The sequence below is a fragment of the Sardina pilchardus genome, chromosome 17 (assembly GCF_963854185.1).
Source record: "Sardina pilchardus chromosome 17, fSarPil1.1, whole genome shotgun sequence".
Classification (NCBI taxonomy): domain Eukaryota; kingdom Metazoa; phylum Chordata; class Actinopteri; order Clupeiformes; family Clupeidae; genus Sardina; species Sardina pilchardus.
This window is the reverse complement of record NC_085010.1, coordinates 926,815-944,546: the sequence shown is the minus strand read 5'-3', so window position 1 is coordinate 944,546 and position 17,732 is coordinate 926,815. Positions and strand designations below refer to the sequence as shown.

General features: G+C 43.7%; 1 protein-coding gene and 1 long non-coding RNA gene across 3 annotated transcripts; one reads left to right on the top strand and one right to left on the bottom strand.

The window, feature by feature from the left end:
• Window positions 1–1,612: 1,612 nt before the first annotated feature.
• LOC134062447 (uncharacterized) lies at window positions 1,613–3,376 on the top strand. Its single transcript, XR_009935458.1, has 3 exons — window positions 1,613–1,766; window positions 1,859–1,921; window positions 2,968–3,376. It is a non-coding gene; the product is annotated as an uncharacterized LOC134062447 (long non-coding RNA).
• A 3,427-nt stretch (window positions 3,377–6,803) lies between these two features.
• Window positions 6,804–16,123, bottom strand: sncgb (synuclein, gamma b (breast cancer-specific protein 1)). Of its 2 annotated transcripts, XM_062518455.1 has the most exons (6): window positions 15,489–16,123; window positions 12,071–12,112; window positions 11,778–11,902; window positions 11,553–11,570; window positions 9,337–9,381; window positions 6,804–8,955 (listed from the first exon to the last, which is right to left on the bottom strand). In XM_062518455.1, the coding sequence occupies exons 1-6, from the start codon at window positions 15,607–15,609 to the stop codon at window positions 8,947–8,949; spliced, it is 360 nt and encodes a 119-aa protein (XP_062374439.1). In that variant the 5' UTR covers window positions 15,610–16,123; the 3' UTR covers window positions 6,804–8,946. The 2 variants fall into 2 exon arrangements, with proteins under 2 accessions (XP_062374439.1, XP_062374440.1); XM_062518456.1 differs by lacking the exon at window positions 11,553–11,570 and having other exon boundaries at window positions 15,489–16,098.
• Between the last annotated feature and the right edge of the window lie 1,609 nt (window positions 16,124–17,732).

The window sequence follows — 17,732 nt, the reverse complement described above, 5'->3', positions numbered from 1 at the left end:
AGTATCCCAGAGGTTTGTGGGCATCCACATGGTTATCAGTGCACCTCAGGCAGAACTGGGGGTTTTTTTTGGTCATGTGAATAATTTAATGAATCCTCACAAGTCCGTTATTGGCTCCGTTGTAGGCTGTGTCTTCGCACATTGTATGGTTTAGAACATCTTTAATGATGCTGAACTATTACTATAAGAGATAGCACAATGAAGAACTTACAGTGCCTTTAAAAAAGTATTCACACCCTTCAAGTCAGCTTCGAGTAGATGCACGTTTGGCCGCAGTTAAAGCGTGGAGTATGTGGATAGGTATCAATTAGGATCTGGATGATGCCATTTTACTCAATTTCTCTCCATCGGTCTGGGCTTTGACTCGGCCACTCCAGGGCATTCATCTTGCTGTCTTTGAACCAATGTGTAGTTTTTGCAGTAGGCTTTGACTCAATGTCTTGTTGGAATCTGCAGACTAATTAAACTGCCATGGCGGACTACCAGATACTAATCAATTTTACTTTTACCGTTACAAGCCTTCGTTCCAGGGCCTGCAAGCGAAAAGTGTTACCACTACAACCATGCACTGCGTGCACAAATCGGGTCAATGATTGTTAGCGGATTTACATCAAGATGCCGTCCTATTTAAACTATCTAAATGCAATCAGAGCGTACGCAAATCCAGTCCTTCTCCAATGTGATATAAATGTGTTAAACTCGATAGTTTTAAATTCTAACGCACGTTGCGTTAATGATTGCCGGTGGGTTACCCGGCAGTCAGGGTGTAAACTATTGGCTGATGCCTTGCGTCGCTTTTCCGTGGGTGCAGCAAAATATTTCTCAACTATTTGACGGAGACGACGGTACCTCAATTCACTTCAACAACGGATTACGTAAAGCCATGTAAAGTGAACGAAATACTTCTCCAGCCCTGCATTCGCTGCAAGCGTGTGTGGGCAACGTACTGTAACGTCTAGGCAGCATCCTGTCATGACATGATTCCATTTTCAAAGCAATGAAGGCTGTCTACCAACTTAATACTATGCTAATCATTGGTCATCATCAGACCAAATAATCTCCTTCCATTTGATCTTGGAGTCTACCACATATTTTGGGCAAACTTAATAACCTTTTTTTTAGATTTAATAAGAGCATTGCCACTTATAGGGCTCTGACTGGAGAAGAACTTGTGCAGAAGTTGTTGTTTAGTTCCTCCCATCTCAGCTACGGAATCTTTTAACTTCTTCAGAGTTGTCATAGGAGCCTTGGTGGCCTCCCTCCATTATTTTATGCAATTGCTTATTTTGCATGATATATTTTAATTCATTCATATTGCTTTGTAGAAATCTGCTGTAAGATTCCACTTATTTAAGCAATAAAAGGATGGATACGTTTTATAGGTACTGTAAGACTAAACAAAATATAAATGACTCAACAAAAACGTGTAAGATCATGACATGTTGATTAGTGTCATGTGTTTGTTTGGCCTAGGGTGTATTGTGTTGGCACTTGGCAGTGGGTGTGGTGTGGTACTGGTTTGAGTGCGTATGTGAGAGAGGGTTGGATTGTGTGAGAATGGGTGTGTGCGTCCTTCTGCCAGCTGATGGATGGTGTGGCTTGCGAGATGCCAACCCTATATGAGAGTGTGGCAGTCACATCTCCACACACACACACACGCCATTCTTCAGTCCTGTGTACAGTAGCAAGAACAAACAAATAGAAAATTATGGACCTTGTTAAGGGAGCTGTCGATGGACAGGTTGACCAGGTCATTGATAAAGCAGGTAAGCCTCTACGATTTGTTTTACTGTAATCATTTAGTAATGATGCCCGACATTTCTATGATTTTGGAGCACAACATGTTGTCTTTTTCTAGCTCAAGTTGCAAAGGAGAAAGTTGGTGAAATGATGGGCACTGCAAAAGAGAAGAAAGAACAAGGTGATGCATATCCTTCACATTTACTGAGACACATTCATACACATTGAATAATTTAATCAGTAATTCCTAATGGTTTAATCTAGTAGTAGTAGTATGTCTTTATAGTTTCTTGGAAAGTTTGTTGAGGGAATCCCTCATTTACAGAGATCACATGGTCATAATAGCTAATTAAGTTATACTGCACTGTAGAGTTAGGAGAATGCACATGTAAATACATTATACATTGTACCCAGGGCCATACAACTGTACAATGCTTCACTGAAGGGAAAAGGAGAGTTGGACTTCTATGCATAGTATATCTGCACCTCCACCCTCTTATACACTTACATGGCATGACTTACATGTCTACCCTCATGTCTAACTCTTATATTATTACTATGTTAAGTTTATTTTAATTGTCCATATATTTATATTAGTACTGTTATTATTATTACTATGCTTACATTTTGTACTGTACATATTTATTACTGGTCACTAGAACTTTATCTTGCACTGTTGCACTGTTGGACTTATTTGCACTACCAACTTGACACACACCTCTGGATCACAGTACCAATCCTCAGTACATTCATGCATACCTTATCTATAGTATTCTACTGCTCCTTTAGTCATTGTTGATTGTTGATTGTTGATTTGCTTTTTAATCTTCCTGTTTACATTGTTTACATTGTACTGTATGTTGTGTGTGGTGTCTTAAGCTGCTGGGACCTTGAATTTCCCCTTGGGGATCAATAAAGTATCTATCTATCTATCTATTAATAATATGAATTAGACAAAAACAAAGATAACTTCAGCAAAAAAAAATACTAAAAGGTCTTGACATTGAACTGCAAAAAACTATCTTCAGCATGGACCAGCTAACAAATATATACTGTGGACTAACAAGACTTATTAGCTTTCGGCAGTCAGACAGAAAGTCTATTTTTATCTGAAAGATTTGATTAAATTCTAAACTGATCTTGATTACAGAGACTGTAACATACAGTATATTCGTAACTCACCAGTACCATGCCAACAACCTACTGTATTTATACAATCTTCTGCAGGTATTGGAGATATGGTCGGGGATGTCGCTGGGAAGCTGGCTGGTGGTGCCACTGCAGACAGTGCAGCTGACCAGGCTGTAAATATTGGCAAAAAACTATTTGGATGATTTCTCCTGCAATGCTATTCTTTGTGTAATATTGTTTGATATGCAAATATTGGTTTTTGATAGACCTGATACAATTTTTGCAAATTCTTTCGTCATATTGTCAGCAGCCATTGTTAGTGGATGTTTCATATAGAGTTTCTTTCATTGGAAACTCCCTATCTTAATAGCGTATGAGCATCTTGTCAAAATGTCTTAATACGTTTCTATATGCCAGAGCTTTGTGTTTACATGCCGAGAGCACAGATGACTACAAGGTGTTTAGATGCTATGTAAGTTTTGAAATAAAGCATGCTGTTTAATGACACGAGTTAATTTCATTTGTCCATTCCAAGTAACTAAAATAAACTACAGACTCGTAAGTGAGAGGATGTTAGAATAGAGTCCTACATTTAATAGAAAGTGGTACAGACTACAGTATTTGCCTTTCATTGTGGCTACATTTTTAATTATTTGCTATGAGGCTGTTTAGTCCATGGCATACTAACAGCTATTGCCAGGATGTTCATATAACCACACGAGGGTAGGCTGTCTGCAAAGCCCACTGAAGACAAACCACAAAAGAACACAATGTGCTCAGAGATGTCTGAGTGGAACAATACCCAGAAAAGCAAACGTCAATGTGGCTGATCAGTATCCTGTGTAGGGATCATGGCAAGGTAAATCATCTGACTGTCAAAAAAACGGTTGACACCAGAATCAGGTGTTGGAGTCTTAGGGAAAGGAGTATAAAAAGAGAGAACAAAGCTAAGTTCGGGGCTTTTTGCGCTTTTTCGAGATGTAGCGACAGAGTTGGAAGCGGGCTGCTGGGACCTGGTGGGGGGTGGTCACGCAGGGTCGCTTCTTAGTTACCATGGGAAGAAGACAGAAATACTTTTGTTTTTCACTTTATTTGAACCATTTTTCCTATTGAATTTTTGTTTTTTTTTGGTTGTTGCTTTTGAATTGTGATTGGGTTGTTATTTAGTCAGTGGGTTTTTCTTTGTTCTTTTATTTTGTATTCCAGTCCTATTTTTATACCTTATTACCTTTTACTTTTATTGGATTTTTACTTTACTATTACATTTATTGGAACCAAAAACAAAATAAAAACAGCTTCCAGTGGGGAAGAGAAAGACACCCTTTTGGTCCGAGTCTCCATCTTAGGGGACTTTTCCCCTCCCGGTGTGCATGAAGTAGCCCTACTCTTTCCGTGGGCATTACTGGCTGACCCTTAGGGGATCAGTTGTCGGGCCGGACGTCTTTGTTCCAGAGAGCCTGCGTGTCTGGAGGAAAGAGGGGTAAGTCAAAGGTTGTCTCTATTCTCCTCCCCTGTTGGCCTGAGGGGGGGAGCTCTGGTCATACGGCAAGAGGTTGTGATGTGTGGGTGACATGTTGGTCTGTACTGTAGAGTTCACGGTGAGAGTGTTTGTGTTTGTGTGTGTTTAGAATAGGGTCAGGTTTCATTGTGTGTGTTAGGGAAAGTTAGGCCTTGACGTTCCTAGCATCCTTGGGCCAAGGTGTTCTGCTAGATGAATAGACGTTTCACAAGATGAAATTCATACAATGTATGAAACCCTTGTTTATTGCGGTTGTTGTTTGTTTGGTATTGGTTCACAGTTCTCTTGGAAGTTATGAATTGACTATAAGGATTTGACAATTATAAGTGATGTTTCTTTCCACATCTTGAATGCAATGTAACTCAAATATATTAAGACACTACAGAATATGTGATAAAAAATTCCAGTTTGCCAGAGCATGGCATTTTACAGAATCTGGTACGTGGCAACCCTAACTTTGACGCCACACCCTGTATTTTGTTTCTGAAGTCACGTTTCACAATGTCATTGAAGATGAGGCAGGTGATGTGCTGCGATGTTTTACCTCCAGTTTTAGAACCTTGTGATATCTTGTTTTATGTCAAATTCAGATATTCACCACGCATGCATGCAGATCCTGTCAATCACACAGCGTGAGAGCCCTGATGACTTTGCAACTAAAGGAAAAAGATGGCTACGAGTGTATTGCTCATAGTTTGTCCAAAAGCTCACTGCACTCTAGGTTTTGTGCCTAGCAGTTTTTAATGTTACTTTGTGTATCAGTGGTCTGTGCTATTGGTAACTTGCCTGTTCATATATTTGTGGAATTTCAGATCACACCAGGGCATTTGCATTCCCCATCACAGTTGCCTATGTGAAAGATAGATCATCCATTCATCCTTTCACCCATTCATTCATTCATTCATTCATTCATACATACGTTGGGAAGTAATAACAGCAATGAATTTCTGTCCTGTTAGACTTTTTCTATATTAATGCACTATATGCATGACCTAAGTTGCCTGGATGTGGCACTGTTGCCAATGTGCTCATCAACACATTCCTTTTGTGGAACTCTCTGGAAAGATGCTATGACTTGTCCATAGCAGGTCTAAACAGAACCTCTCATGAAAGTCTTTCAAATTAAATCAGACAGCTGTCAGGCTTCATAAAGGTGCTTTTGTCTTTTTTCTTTTTTACCTCATAACATATTTCTTGGGTAGGCCTATTCTAGACTTCTCGTGACATATTACTGAGAGCTCCATATTGCTATGTGTAAGATTTAGCACCTTGTGAAATGAATGTATTATGGTTAGCCTACATGTATGTTACAGTGATGCAATTTGCCAGACACAGTTTATAGGATATCATTGTTATTATTACATTGCATGTAAATGCTATGTAGCCTACTGTTATCCCTGTTCTTATTATTATTCTTCCGACCAAAATCGATGATTAATTTATAGCCTAACACTAAAACCACTGAACCGTTTGGCGTCATTCAAACAAGCCTACAAAGGTCTTGTAACGGAGATTTGATGAATGTATTTTTCACATTTGTGAACTTTATACTTTTTCAGATATTTACGATAAAATAATTAAAAACTCCCATAGAGTTAACGTTGAGACGCTTTGGCGACAAAGATGGATTGTTACATCGGTGCTCATAAACTGTAACAGCTGTGAAAACATTCTACCATGCAACAGCTGCGGTAAACCAGGACGTTATCGTCTTGTCTTGATTTGCTTGTCGTCACCGTAACCGGTTAGCTCTTAGGTTAGACAGTGAAACCTGGCGTTTTTCTAGGCTGCAACTTGCAAACGTACCATGGGCGCAGTGATATCACGCAGCATCTGAAAATAGTCCCAATAGACAACAAGCAGTAGTAGTGCCAGTAGTTTGCAAGTTGCCTTGATTATTACGCCAGATGAGAGTGTAGTCCCATGTCAAATCAGCCTAAAAAAGTCCCATTTTCATTTGGTCTTATTGCACTTTCTAACTTGAGAAGAGAAACGTTTTGAATGGGAAAATTACCGGAAATCTTAGTCACTTTTAAACATGATGCTAGCAGGCGAGATGCTACTGGTCTAATCCGTTTCAATGATCTATGCTAGGCTGAAGCTAAAAGTTGTATCGCCAGACTCTCAGAATGGCTGGATGAACGGAAAAAGGTAAATATCAATTGTTTTGCTCGAGGGGAGGTGGAAAATTAGCTTATTTCCAAAAATGGCGGAATATCCCTTTAAGAACCAACAACCATTCTACAACGTCTTAAAGTATTTGAATGTGATTCAACATTTTACTTCATTTAAACTCAACACAGATGTTGTGATGAGTATAATCCATTGTTACATCTATTGTTTTGTGGATGGAACAATGACAAACAAACAACTAAATAAACAGCACACAACATCTTAACAAAGGACCCTCTGGTTTACATTTCAACAAAACTCTTTATTTCACTTGACTGTTTATAAAATCAGCTTGTCTGCTTTGATGCCAACTTAAATGTGGTGTGTGTGTGTGTGTGTGTGTGTGTGTGTGTGTGTGTGTGTGTGTGTCTGTGTGTGTGTGTGTGTGTGTGTGTGTGTGTGTGTGTGTGTGTGTGTGTGTGTGTGTGTGTGTGCTTGTGCGTGTACATATGTGCGTGGTAGGATTGAGGTCTGTGCAGGTGTGTAAATGTGCCTCAGTATGTGCCTGTGCATGTCTGTGTATGTGTGAGTGGGTGTTTGTGGGTGGGTGAAACAGTGACAGGGGTGTGTGTGTGTGTGTGTGCTTGTGTGTGTATCTAAGTGCTGATAAGGCAACATGCAGTCCTCAGTTTTCCAATGGCTTCAAAGAAAGACTTCACTGCAATGTTAAAAAGATCTGTCATAGTAATCTAAAGCAGACACAAGCCTTCGGCAGGGGGTAGCACACACTGTTAACAGATAAATTGGTGTCAGGAATTTAGGTATCCAACTGAGAATGGGGAAGAAGGACAGATCCTACAATTGTGACAGACAGTCCTCTGGAATTAACAAAAAAAAAAAATCTCTTGAACATCTTCAGCATTTGCTTGATAACGACATTGCTAATAAACCGACACAACCACTGAAGAACAAACCTAGAGAGGCAGTCAGATATCATGACTGGTCTATTGCTTTACACTGCGGGCATTGAAGAGGTGGCACACCAACTGCACAAACATGCGTTCCAATAAAATCAGGACATAAAAATGAGGTGAGGTGTTTAGCACTCGGTTTTTTGTCGTCCCTTTTATCACTCTACATTATGACTATACAACCCCCTCTCTCACCAACTGGAATTATTTTACCAAGAACAGATAGAAACATAAAATGGATGGCTCTCTAGCTATGAACACTCCTATACACATATATATAGAACTCTTTACGTAATCACAGATTTACAAAGACAAGCCAACCAAGAAAATGCACATCTATCTTTGTTAAATGAACAAAAATAGTTTAATGCATACTTTGTGTTCTAGGTTATATCTGTTCTTACATTCAAAAATAATCTGACATATTAAATAATTTATTTTTTATTTTTTTAAATATGCACTGCCAAACCATATCACTACGGACATTACTGCAATCCACAAGCAATGACACATACTCTTATATGGAACACAAGGCAGAGGATTGTACTGTATTTCTGAGTGAATTTCAGACACACCTCACTGGACTGCAGAACACATTGCACTTTTGTGAAGACAAAAACTGCAGATTATATAACTTGATGTCCCCAGTGAAGCAAAAGAAATATAATACAATATATTGCTACATGCCCAGATGGAGTGGAAGAAAATACATATTGCTTTCTCACGTTCAAGACCAACAGCAACTTCACATCCTAAACATCTCCGACCATGCCACCTATCCCCACACCCGTGCATAGCTCAATTCACAGCTGTGTCGGGCCATCACATTCAGTTGCAAACTCTCATAATCCCACACAATCCTCAAAAGCCTTACAGTAATAATTCCTTTATGTATTCTTCAAACTCCCTTTTTGCTCCAAAGTCTGAAGACTGTGTGTATGCATTTGTGCCTGCGTGTGCATGTCCGTGTGTGTGTGTGTGTGTGTGTGTGTGTGTGTGTGTGTGTGTGTGTGTGTGTGTGTGTGTGTGTGTGTGTGTGTGTGCTGATGATGGGGTGTGTGTGTGTGTGTGTGTGTGTGTGTGTGTGTGTGTGTGTGTGCTGATGACGGGGTGTGTGCGTTTGTGTGCGTGTGTAATGAGTCACATAGTGGGCAGTGGAGGTAACAGTAACACTAGGGTGGGTAGTAGCATGACAACAACAACACTGGAGGAGCAGGAGGTGGGTGGTGGGGGCTAGGACTGGGGCTGGGGCAGGGTGGGGGCATGAGTATAGAGCTACACCGAGCAGTAAAGGGGGGCATTTGGGGAAACAGGGTTCTGGGAGAGTCTCTTTTTTTTGAAGTTTGGTATCCATACAGTCACAAAAAATATCATCAATAACATCTGGAGTGGAGGAGGGGCAGAGACCTGCAGGTGCCGAGCTCTGATTGGTGCTGAGGGGGGAGCAGGACGGGGCGGCTGCCCACCAGCAGCTTAATAACCCTGCAGGACACAAGAGAGCACACCGTCAGCACACCAGCACTGGCCTGGGATCAGCACATCTGCACACACTTGGACTCTGGTATGGCTGGTACACCCTTGTGCTAAATTAATTGAATTGAAATGATGTAAATGTAAAGGAGACATTTCTCCAAAACACAACGGATATTGTAGTCAAGAGAGGTGCACAGCACCCAAACACTATGTGTTTTTAATTTTTGAAAGTAAAGAAAGACAAGTCATGCACATTCATAGGAAGCAGAATGGAACACAGACCACATTTGTTTCAGTTAATTTGCACAAGGATCTACCGGTAGCCATAACTGTGTTGAATTTGTGATAGTAGGGAAACAGCAGGCAAAGACGGGGGTGAATTCCACTCACCTCTCCTCCATCTCCTCCCTGCTCCATGCCTCCCTGAAAGTCACCCTGTGGACAAAGACACAAAGTGAGCACTAGGGGGAGCTAGAGCACTGGCAGTCTGAGACCAGGCACACATTCCATTTCTTTTGACATGATGATGTCAAAGATGTCATTCCTTCAAGCTCTGAAGCAGCAGGTTTTAGTTTCATCCAGGCATGCAGAGATGCAGCGATTTGGGTTAGTGGTCATGAGCTGGCGCTGGGCACTCCTGTGGTTATGTGTGTGTGTGTGTGTGCGTGTGTGTTTATGGGTGAGTGTGTGTTTATGTGTGTGTGTGTGTGTGTGTGTAGTGTGTGTGTGTGGGTGTGTGTGCGTAGTGTGTGTGTGTGTGTGTGTGTGTGTGTGTGTGTGTGTGTGTGTGTGTGTGTGCGTGTGTGTATGTGTGTGTGTGTGTGTAGTGTGTGTGTGTGTGTGTGCAGGAGACGCTGCAGCGTGTCTGCTGCTGCTGAGGGCTGAGTGGAGGGGTCGTGTCCATCCTGCGGTAGGGAAGATGGATCGGTCCCCCTCTCCCTCTCTCTCTCTCTCTCTCCCTCTCTCTCTCTCTGCTGCTGGGCTATAAGATCAGCCGTGGCGAGGCTCCCTCTCTCTGCATTGCAGTCGGAGCAGGCAGCTGCCCTGTTGCTGACTCATACTGGTGGCTACAGTGGAGGACTCACACGCTCCATTCTCCCTTTCCAACTTCCTGACTCCATGCTCTCTCATTTCAAAAGATGCACCTCCACTTCTCCATTCTCTAGGGGTTCTGGTGGAGACTGATGAAATGAGAACGATGCCGCCACATCCAGGAAGAATGTGCATGGGGGAAATGTCAACACGGCTGTTGCCTGAGCGTGAGTGGCGTGCCATTAAGAATGGCGGCCAACGCCTCAGCAGATCTGTCAACAAGTCAAGAACTCCGCCGCGGTTCTGTTTGTTAGGCAGTCTCAATGGCAGGTGGTGCATCATGAGGAGGTGGATCAGTGTCAGGGAGGAGAGGCGTCCCTGGGTCAGATGCATACAGAAGCACACGACACGCACATACACACATTCTCACATTCCCACATTCCCACATTCGCCTGTACTCGAAGCATGGTACAGTCATTCTGTCAACCTGGTTCAGAGGACAGGTCTGCCCCAAGAGCAGGTTAAATCAGACTGGCTGAAATGCCAAGATAGTTGCGGTTCGCTTTGCTTTGACCTTCATGTCTTTTTCACTATCTAATGCTCTGTGCTAATGGAAACGTGGTAAGTGTGGGCAGGTGTACTTATTAGTCTAGTCACTATATAAGTCTTATTGCAAAATATCCCACATGGAATGTCACACTATTTGCTGAATACAGCTTATTCTTTCCAAATGTTTTTTCATGAATGAACTGATATACAGACAGGATTGATAAATCAGTTGTATATCTGTCACACATTTTACACATACAAATGGAAAAAGGTTTTCAATCAAAATGATTTTAATTACATCTACAATGCATACCTGGTAGCATGTACAGATATATTGATATAAGTCAGCCTAAAGGGTGTGTTACGCTATGGCTATATAGGTCAGGACATAATGTTCCATTGCCCGTAACACATACCAGGGTTTACCAACATGCTGCCAAATAAACAGCAGGTAGCTTGTTACGCTATCTGGTTTAACCACAGATCTTGACATTTCATTCGGTCAGCAATGGACCAGAGCAGCACTGGTCACAGCTTGAGCTGTCCCTAGATGGGGTTAGTATGGGCTAGCAGGCTTGGAACTGGACATACTGGACAAGATTCACCCGCTGAGATTTGTACAGGATGACTAAAAATCAGGTGTGTCACGTAATACATGCTTTTAATTCATGAATATTAGATCTTCTCAAATTTACACTAGACCAATAATTGTGAACTAACCAGACACAATAAACTGTCACAGTGACAAATTCTTCCTTCTTTACTCATTTTTTTCATTATCACCTAGATGCTACCATACTTTTTTAATATCATTATGATGGGTACACTGTACACCTCAGTAGAGGTCAAATGAGTAAACTACCACACCGTGTAGCACAGAAGACTCAGAAGAGGACCAAACCTGTGTGTGAACAAGATTAAATGGGCTTATGCTGGTTTTGCTCACAGCCCGGGCCATTTTAAGCTTTATGGGGCATGCTGTGCATTCATAAATCATTGTCCCCTCCCCCCAACAATGCAGGCACCTCATAAGCAACCTCATCCTGATATAAGCCAGAGGAGGAGTGGTGAGAGACAGAACAGAGGTTAGGTTAACAGCATTAGACAACACAATCACACACTCGCAAGAGCACAGTGTTCACCTGGACAGCAGCATAGACCACATTGTATAGAAATAAAAAACGCATGTTAACTTTGACACCGACTAAAACTGACCAATGACACCCAGCTAGAACGTTGAAGGCACTCACCGGGTTGACCATGCCGGAGCCGGCAGCCACGTTCTCCACTCCCTGCCCTGTTTGCTGGGAGAGGTCAGCACCGGCCATTGTAGGGTCTCCAACAATATTGGCCTGGTCAGTGGTCCTGTTGGCCACTGGAGGTAAATGTTAGAGAGGAGAGTTAAGACTGAGTACCATCTCCACAATACCATAAACAGGATTATCTATTCAGATGCTTATATGCGTGCATACTAAACACGTGTACAAATACATGGAAAATGTTTGTACTAAATATGCGTGTACAAATCCAGGCGATGCAATACCTTTATTTACGCTGGCTTCTACTCCCTGTTTTGTCTTTTCACCTGTGGAAAAAAGACACAGACAAGGATTGTAGGAGGCTTTGTTTGAGGTCTGTGCCATTCATATTTGTTCCATTGTTGCATTGTGCTGCTATTGTGGACTCAAGTGGACAGCTCTGTATCCCCTCTCTGTGAAGGACACTGCTCTGTGCACACTCTAATAAGGTCAAAAACATAGGGGTTCCTGGCAGCCATTTTATGCAGCATTCAAGTATTGGGACGCTTACTGTAGGCAAGATGACTGCAGTTACGCTCCATAAACGCCACTCTCTGCATGGTGACATATTCTCTCCTCTCGCTCAACTCTACGTCCCTACCTGCACATCTACCTGTGACAACAAACCCTTTCAAACATGGTAACATACAATCCCACTCTGAATTACACCCCTGACCTCTGTTAGAACTATCTGCATCCTTGTACGTATTTAGCAGCTGCCCTGCTGATTAAATGGGAGTTATATAACTCACTGGAGAGGGATGGGGAGGACCGAGAGAGAAGGGGAAGAGAACGTGAGACAGAATGAGAGAGAGATAGAGAGAAAACAGAGAGGGAGAGACTAACAGAGATTTAGCCCAAAGAAGGATGCATGAGCAAATCCTGTTGCAAACTAAACGATACTACAAGCTTTTATTTCATAACCAGCTTAAAATCACCCTGTGTATCTGTGGCACTACATGCAAATCTGCAGAAAAATCTAATCTAGAATTGTATCTAGTATAGTACAGTATAGTATAGTGTAGTATAGTGTCTCTCCTCCTTGCTCTTAAAGAAAATGTGATTTCCCCTCCACTGGAGGGGGGGGGGGTGGAGTGCTGGCTGTCTGGATGCTCCTCTCTGGGTCCTGCTGAGACTCTTTCTCCAGCTATGCCCCCCCTCCCCCCTCCCCACTGTCTCCTTCGCCTCCACCCAGCTCTCTCTCTATCTCCCCCTCTCTTGCTCTCTCTCTCCCCTCTTTCTCCCGCTCTCGATCTCTCTTCATTTCTCTCTCTCCACACACCTCTGTATATCATCCTCAGTGGCAGCAGCAGCAGCAGCAGCAGCGGCGTCCACGTGACTGACTGGAGCGTCGGAGCATCTGCACAGGCGTCTGCACTGCTGCCTGCCCTGCCTGCGCTGCAAAGCAGCCTCTCACGTCACACCAGACACCCCCAACCGCCTCCACCCTTCCCCCTCAGCCTGCCTGCCTAACCTCTCTCTCCCTCTGTCGCCATCTCTTTCTATCCTTCTCTCCCTTCATCGCCATTTCTCTCTCTCTCCCTCTCTCTCTTTCTCTCTCTCTCTCTCTCTCCCTCTGCTGCAGTCCCCGTGTCTCACGCCAGAGGTGGCTGAGCAGCAGCTGCATGGCCGCGTCCCGTTCTGGGATTACTGAGTGATTTCAAACACACTTCTGCACAGCTGCAAGCAAACCCCGCTGCAAACAGCTGCTAGGCTACAATAAATCCCACTGTAAGGACTGTATGACCGACTGTGTAATATTGCATCTTTAATTAGGTTCTGGCAATTTCCCTCATGGAGGCTCTGGGTGTGGGACTGGAGGGAGAACGGGGGGGGGGGGGGGGGGGGCGTTGCAAATACAAATCTCTACTGGATGCTTTCTCGAGCATCTATGATTTAGACTCCTCCCAATTCTAGAGAGATATATAAAATACAATGAGATAAGGAAGAGGGAAGGTATCTGCGAACACAAAATGGATGAACATTCACACACATACAAAGGATCCTTTTGCAAGAAATTTGCAAGGATAGTGAATTTGGAATGGATGACCTTGATGACGAGCACAAATGCTCAGGGAGAAAATGCCTCACCAAGGCTTAGCAAATTTGCAAAAAGGGGACACGATGTTTTCTTTGATCAGACCATTTCAATTAGATTACAACACTTACTTCACTACCCCAGCCATGACCATAAAAATCATTAACATCCCCAGCCTGATGAAGGGAGGTCAAAGCTAGCATAGCAGTGCGGTCGCAACTACTGTAGCACCAGACAGGCTGACTTGATATTTAGTCAGGTGCATTGTTCAACAGCGGACTCGCTGGACTGAAATGTTTCGCTCATTTCTCCTCCATACTCGTGTTTTTTCCGTTTCTCAGAATAACTCTTTGATCCTATCCCACCCCCATCTGTTGTGTTTGCAGCCCGGGGAGAGCGAGAGCTGCCACACGCTCCTATGACATAACACTTAGTATGGCACTTTGTGTTCCGCCATCTCGCTTCGCTCTGTTCCTCTCTCTCTCTCTCTCTCTCTCTCTCTCTCTCTCTCTCCCTCCATTTTTACCCTTTCTCTCTCTCTATCACCATCTCTTGCTTCATATTTTGTGCCACAGTGCAGCAAGAGTATGTGGGGGTAGTGTTAGTCATCAGAGTACTCTCAGATAAGCAAGAAAATCCTGCCGCAACACAAACACACACACATACACACACACACACACACACACACACACACACACACACACACATACACGCACGCACACACACACACTCACGCACACAGGGGGTGGGGAGTAGAAAGAGTGATGGGGGTGGGGCTGATTGCTGCAGTGCTCAGCTGATCCTCAGTCCTACACACACCTCCCCACACGCATACAAATATTGATGTAATGTAGAACTGAGAGCCAATCAATTGTCATCATTTTCTCATAATAATCCTATTGTAATCTGCCCTACTATTCAGGGGTTTGGGTTTGAGATTCCACGAGCACACACACACGGATCGCAGGACCTCTCCATCGGAGCGATGCTGTAGGCATTTCTACCATGCTCAGGAAAGACCATTGTGTCCCAATCAAATAAATCTGATCAACTGATTTCAGATCTGATGACAGACCAGAGACACCACAGCACTGTTTTTGATCTCCCTGAGAGAAAGAGGCTGATCTCCCATGGTGCCGTGCTGTGCCGTGCTGTGCTCACTGAAGCCTGTCCTCTGTAAAATCAACCCCCCTCTCCTCTCCATCCTGCTCCTCCGTCACGGCTGCTCTCGCTCCACCACCACCTCTACCCCTCGCTGCATCAGCGCTGCGCTGCTCTTATTTCATCTGCCGCATCACCTGCATCTCTTTGTTTGTGCATGAAAATAATACACCTGTCTCAGCAAACGTCCCAGACCAGGAGTCTCACAGGACCTCATTTAGGAGAGGTGACCCACCCCCTCCCTCTGCTTCTCCCCTCCCCTCCCCCATCCTCCCAACTCCTCTTTTTGTGTCTTACCTCGAAGGAAACCATCATCTCCTCTGTCACTTGTTCAAAACAGGCATATTTTTCAGTCTCCGTCTCATCTCACCCCCCTATCCTTCTCCTAGGAGCTTGTTCTCACTGGCAGAAATGAATCGCAGCATCCTCTCCCTCCCGAGGAGGATGCTGCCGCGAGCACTCACCCACATACATGACGCCCTCCTTGGTCTTGGCGGCTGCCTCCTCCACCCCTGCCTTGGTCTTCTCGGCGGCGGCCACCACTCCTTCCTTGGCCATGGAGAAACCCTTCATAAGAACATCCATGCTGGACTTGCTGGTGTAAGGTGTTCCTTGGACCTGCTGAACGAAAGGCCTGCTGGGCTCTTCTGGTTTGTGTGTAAAGGATGTGTGTGTGTGTGCGTGCGTGTGTATGTGTCCGTGCGCAAGCTGCTTCTTCTATGTGTGTGTGTGTGTGTGCGTGTGTGTGTGTAGGAGAGACGGAACGCGCACGAGGGAGAGTGAGGGAAAGAGAGAGAGAGGGGGAAAGAGAGAGAGCGCGAGAGAGCGAGTGCGCGAGAGGATTAAGCAGCGGGTCTGAGCTGAACCGGATGGACTGGGACACCTTTTGAGAGCACAAGCGGTGAGGAGCGAGTGAGTGAGAGAGAAAGAGAGAGAGAGGGGTGAGTGAGCGAGTGAGGGAGAGAGAGAGAGAGAGGAGAGGAGAGAACAAGCAATCGGAGAGGAGAGCCGCGCGCAGGACTATGGGATGCAGAGACAGAACCTGCTGGATGCTGCAGCACATTTAAGTCGTGCTGAGGCTCTACACCTCCCCCCCCCCTTAAACACACATACACTGAACAAGCACGCACACTCCCTCTGCAACATCAAACTGGCTGATCACACATTAAATCCAAAGAGCTTTGCATCTCTGGTGATCCAATAGGGATTTATCTGGCATAGTAAAACGCTGGTCATCCATTATGTTTATCATATTGTGTGGATAAACAAAGAACATTGAATTGAATACTTCCATTCCTCCACCAAGAGGGCACTCACACTATGAATCCGTGAAAATAAAAAACACAAACCTAAAAATAGCTTGAGATTAAATCTGTCGTTCATATTTGTTGAGGTGGGGTTGTGGTGAGGTATATAAATAAATAATGTAAAAAGAGCTGAATCACTCCCCCTCCATCGGTAAGATACATATAAAGGTCCTCCTCTGCAAAAGGAAAAAAAACACATCCAGGGCAGCCATTGGCTGAAAAGCTGTAACTCCCCCCCTTCTGCCAGCTGCTGATTGGTTACCCATCACGATGATGACATGATGATGATGAGACACCCCTAACTGCAGAGACAGGAGTGGGAGCACTGGAGGCATATGGTGCACACTCACGTGACTGGGACACTACCCATCACTACTACAAAGGCTAAATATCTAGCAGCTACATTACATTTCAAAGCAGCCAAGCCGAAGGAGCAAGACATCAACCTAGATATCTTCACACCATGTGGCTTAAGCCCTGCACAACACCCATAGGCACAATTCAGTGTGTCATTGGCAGTGATATTGGGTGCTTTCTCCTATATAGAAAGGGCTCCATTGATTTTTAATGCAGAGTTCAGAGGTGAAGCTTCATGTCTGGGGGAATGACATTAGAGATGGCATGTTTTAGAGCATGGTGCAAAGCATGGGAAATGCTTTCTACCGCATTCTTCTTGGGAGACATTGTTCTCTTGGCAGCAGCACACCAAATTAAACGGACCATGACCAAATGAGAAAAAAGCTTGCATTTCTACTAACACAATACAACTATTAATAATATTAACTGAATGACACACAACATTTACAGAAAGAATTGAAAACCCCTTTTTGTTCAAAGTAGGCTTCCACGGTGCCTTGCTTTATGTAGGAATAATTATTATTCAAAATAAATGTAATTATTATTTGGTTATTTTTGGGTGTGCAAAAAATCCAGACCCTGGCTTGTGAACTGCACCTGACATGGAATGTGTCTGAATCAAAGATTCCATGTAAGGAGCCCTGGACAAGTAGGAGGGATGGGACCACACCAGAAAGGTTAGCTAGAGATTGCTATTTACAGTTATGAATACACATTTGTAAGCCGCCCTCTGGTGGTCAGTAGTGTAAAGACAACACAGTGAAAACAAAACATGTCACACAATGGGCCCCCGCCCCATACCTATTGTAGCGTTGTAGTATCCAAACTGAACATAATTGTACCCATAAGAAGTTATGATTCCACCAATATGCTTTGGGGTGTTTCATAAGTTTCTTATGAAACTTGACTTGAATTGACTATTGGAGTGCAGTAAGGAGTTATTTAGGAAAGCTCTTTCAAAAACCTAATCAAAATCCTACTGGGAATCTGTACTGTAGTGGGAAGTGGGAATACCCTTACACACTTGTGTGTTTGTGTGTATTG

Excerpts from the sequence above, each read along its gene's own strand:
- sncgb (XM_062518455.1), bottom strand. The coding sequence starts at position 15,609 with ATGGATGTTCTTATGAAGGGTTTCTCCATGGCCAAGGAAGGAGTGGTG. Across the intron at positions 12,113-15,488 it reads GGAGGGCGTCATGTATGTGG|GTGAAAAGACAAAACAGGGA; the intron begins GTGAGTGCTCGC and ends TTTTTTCCACAG. Across the intron at positions 11,903-12,070 it reads AGAAGCCAGCGTAAATAAAG|TGGCCAACAGGACCACTGAC; the intron begins GTATTGCATCGC and ends ATTTACCTCCAG.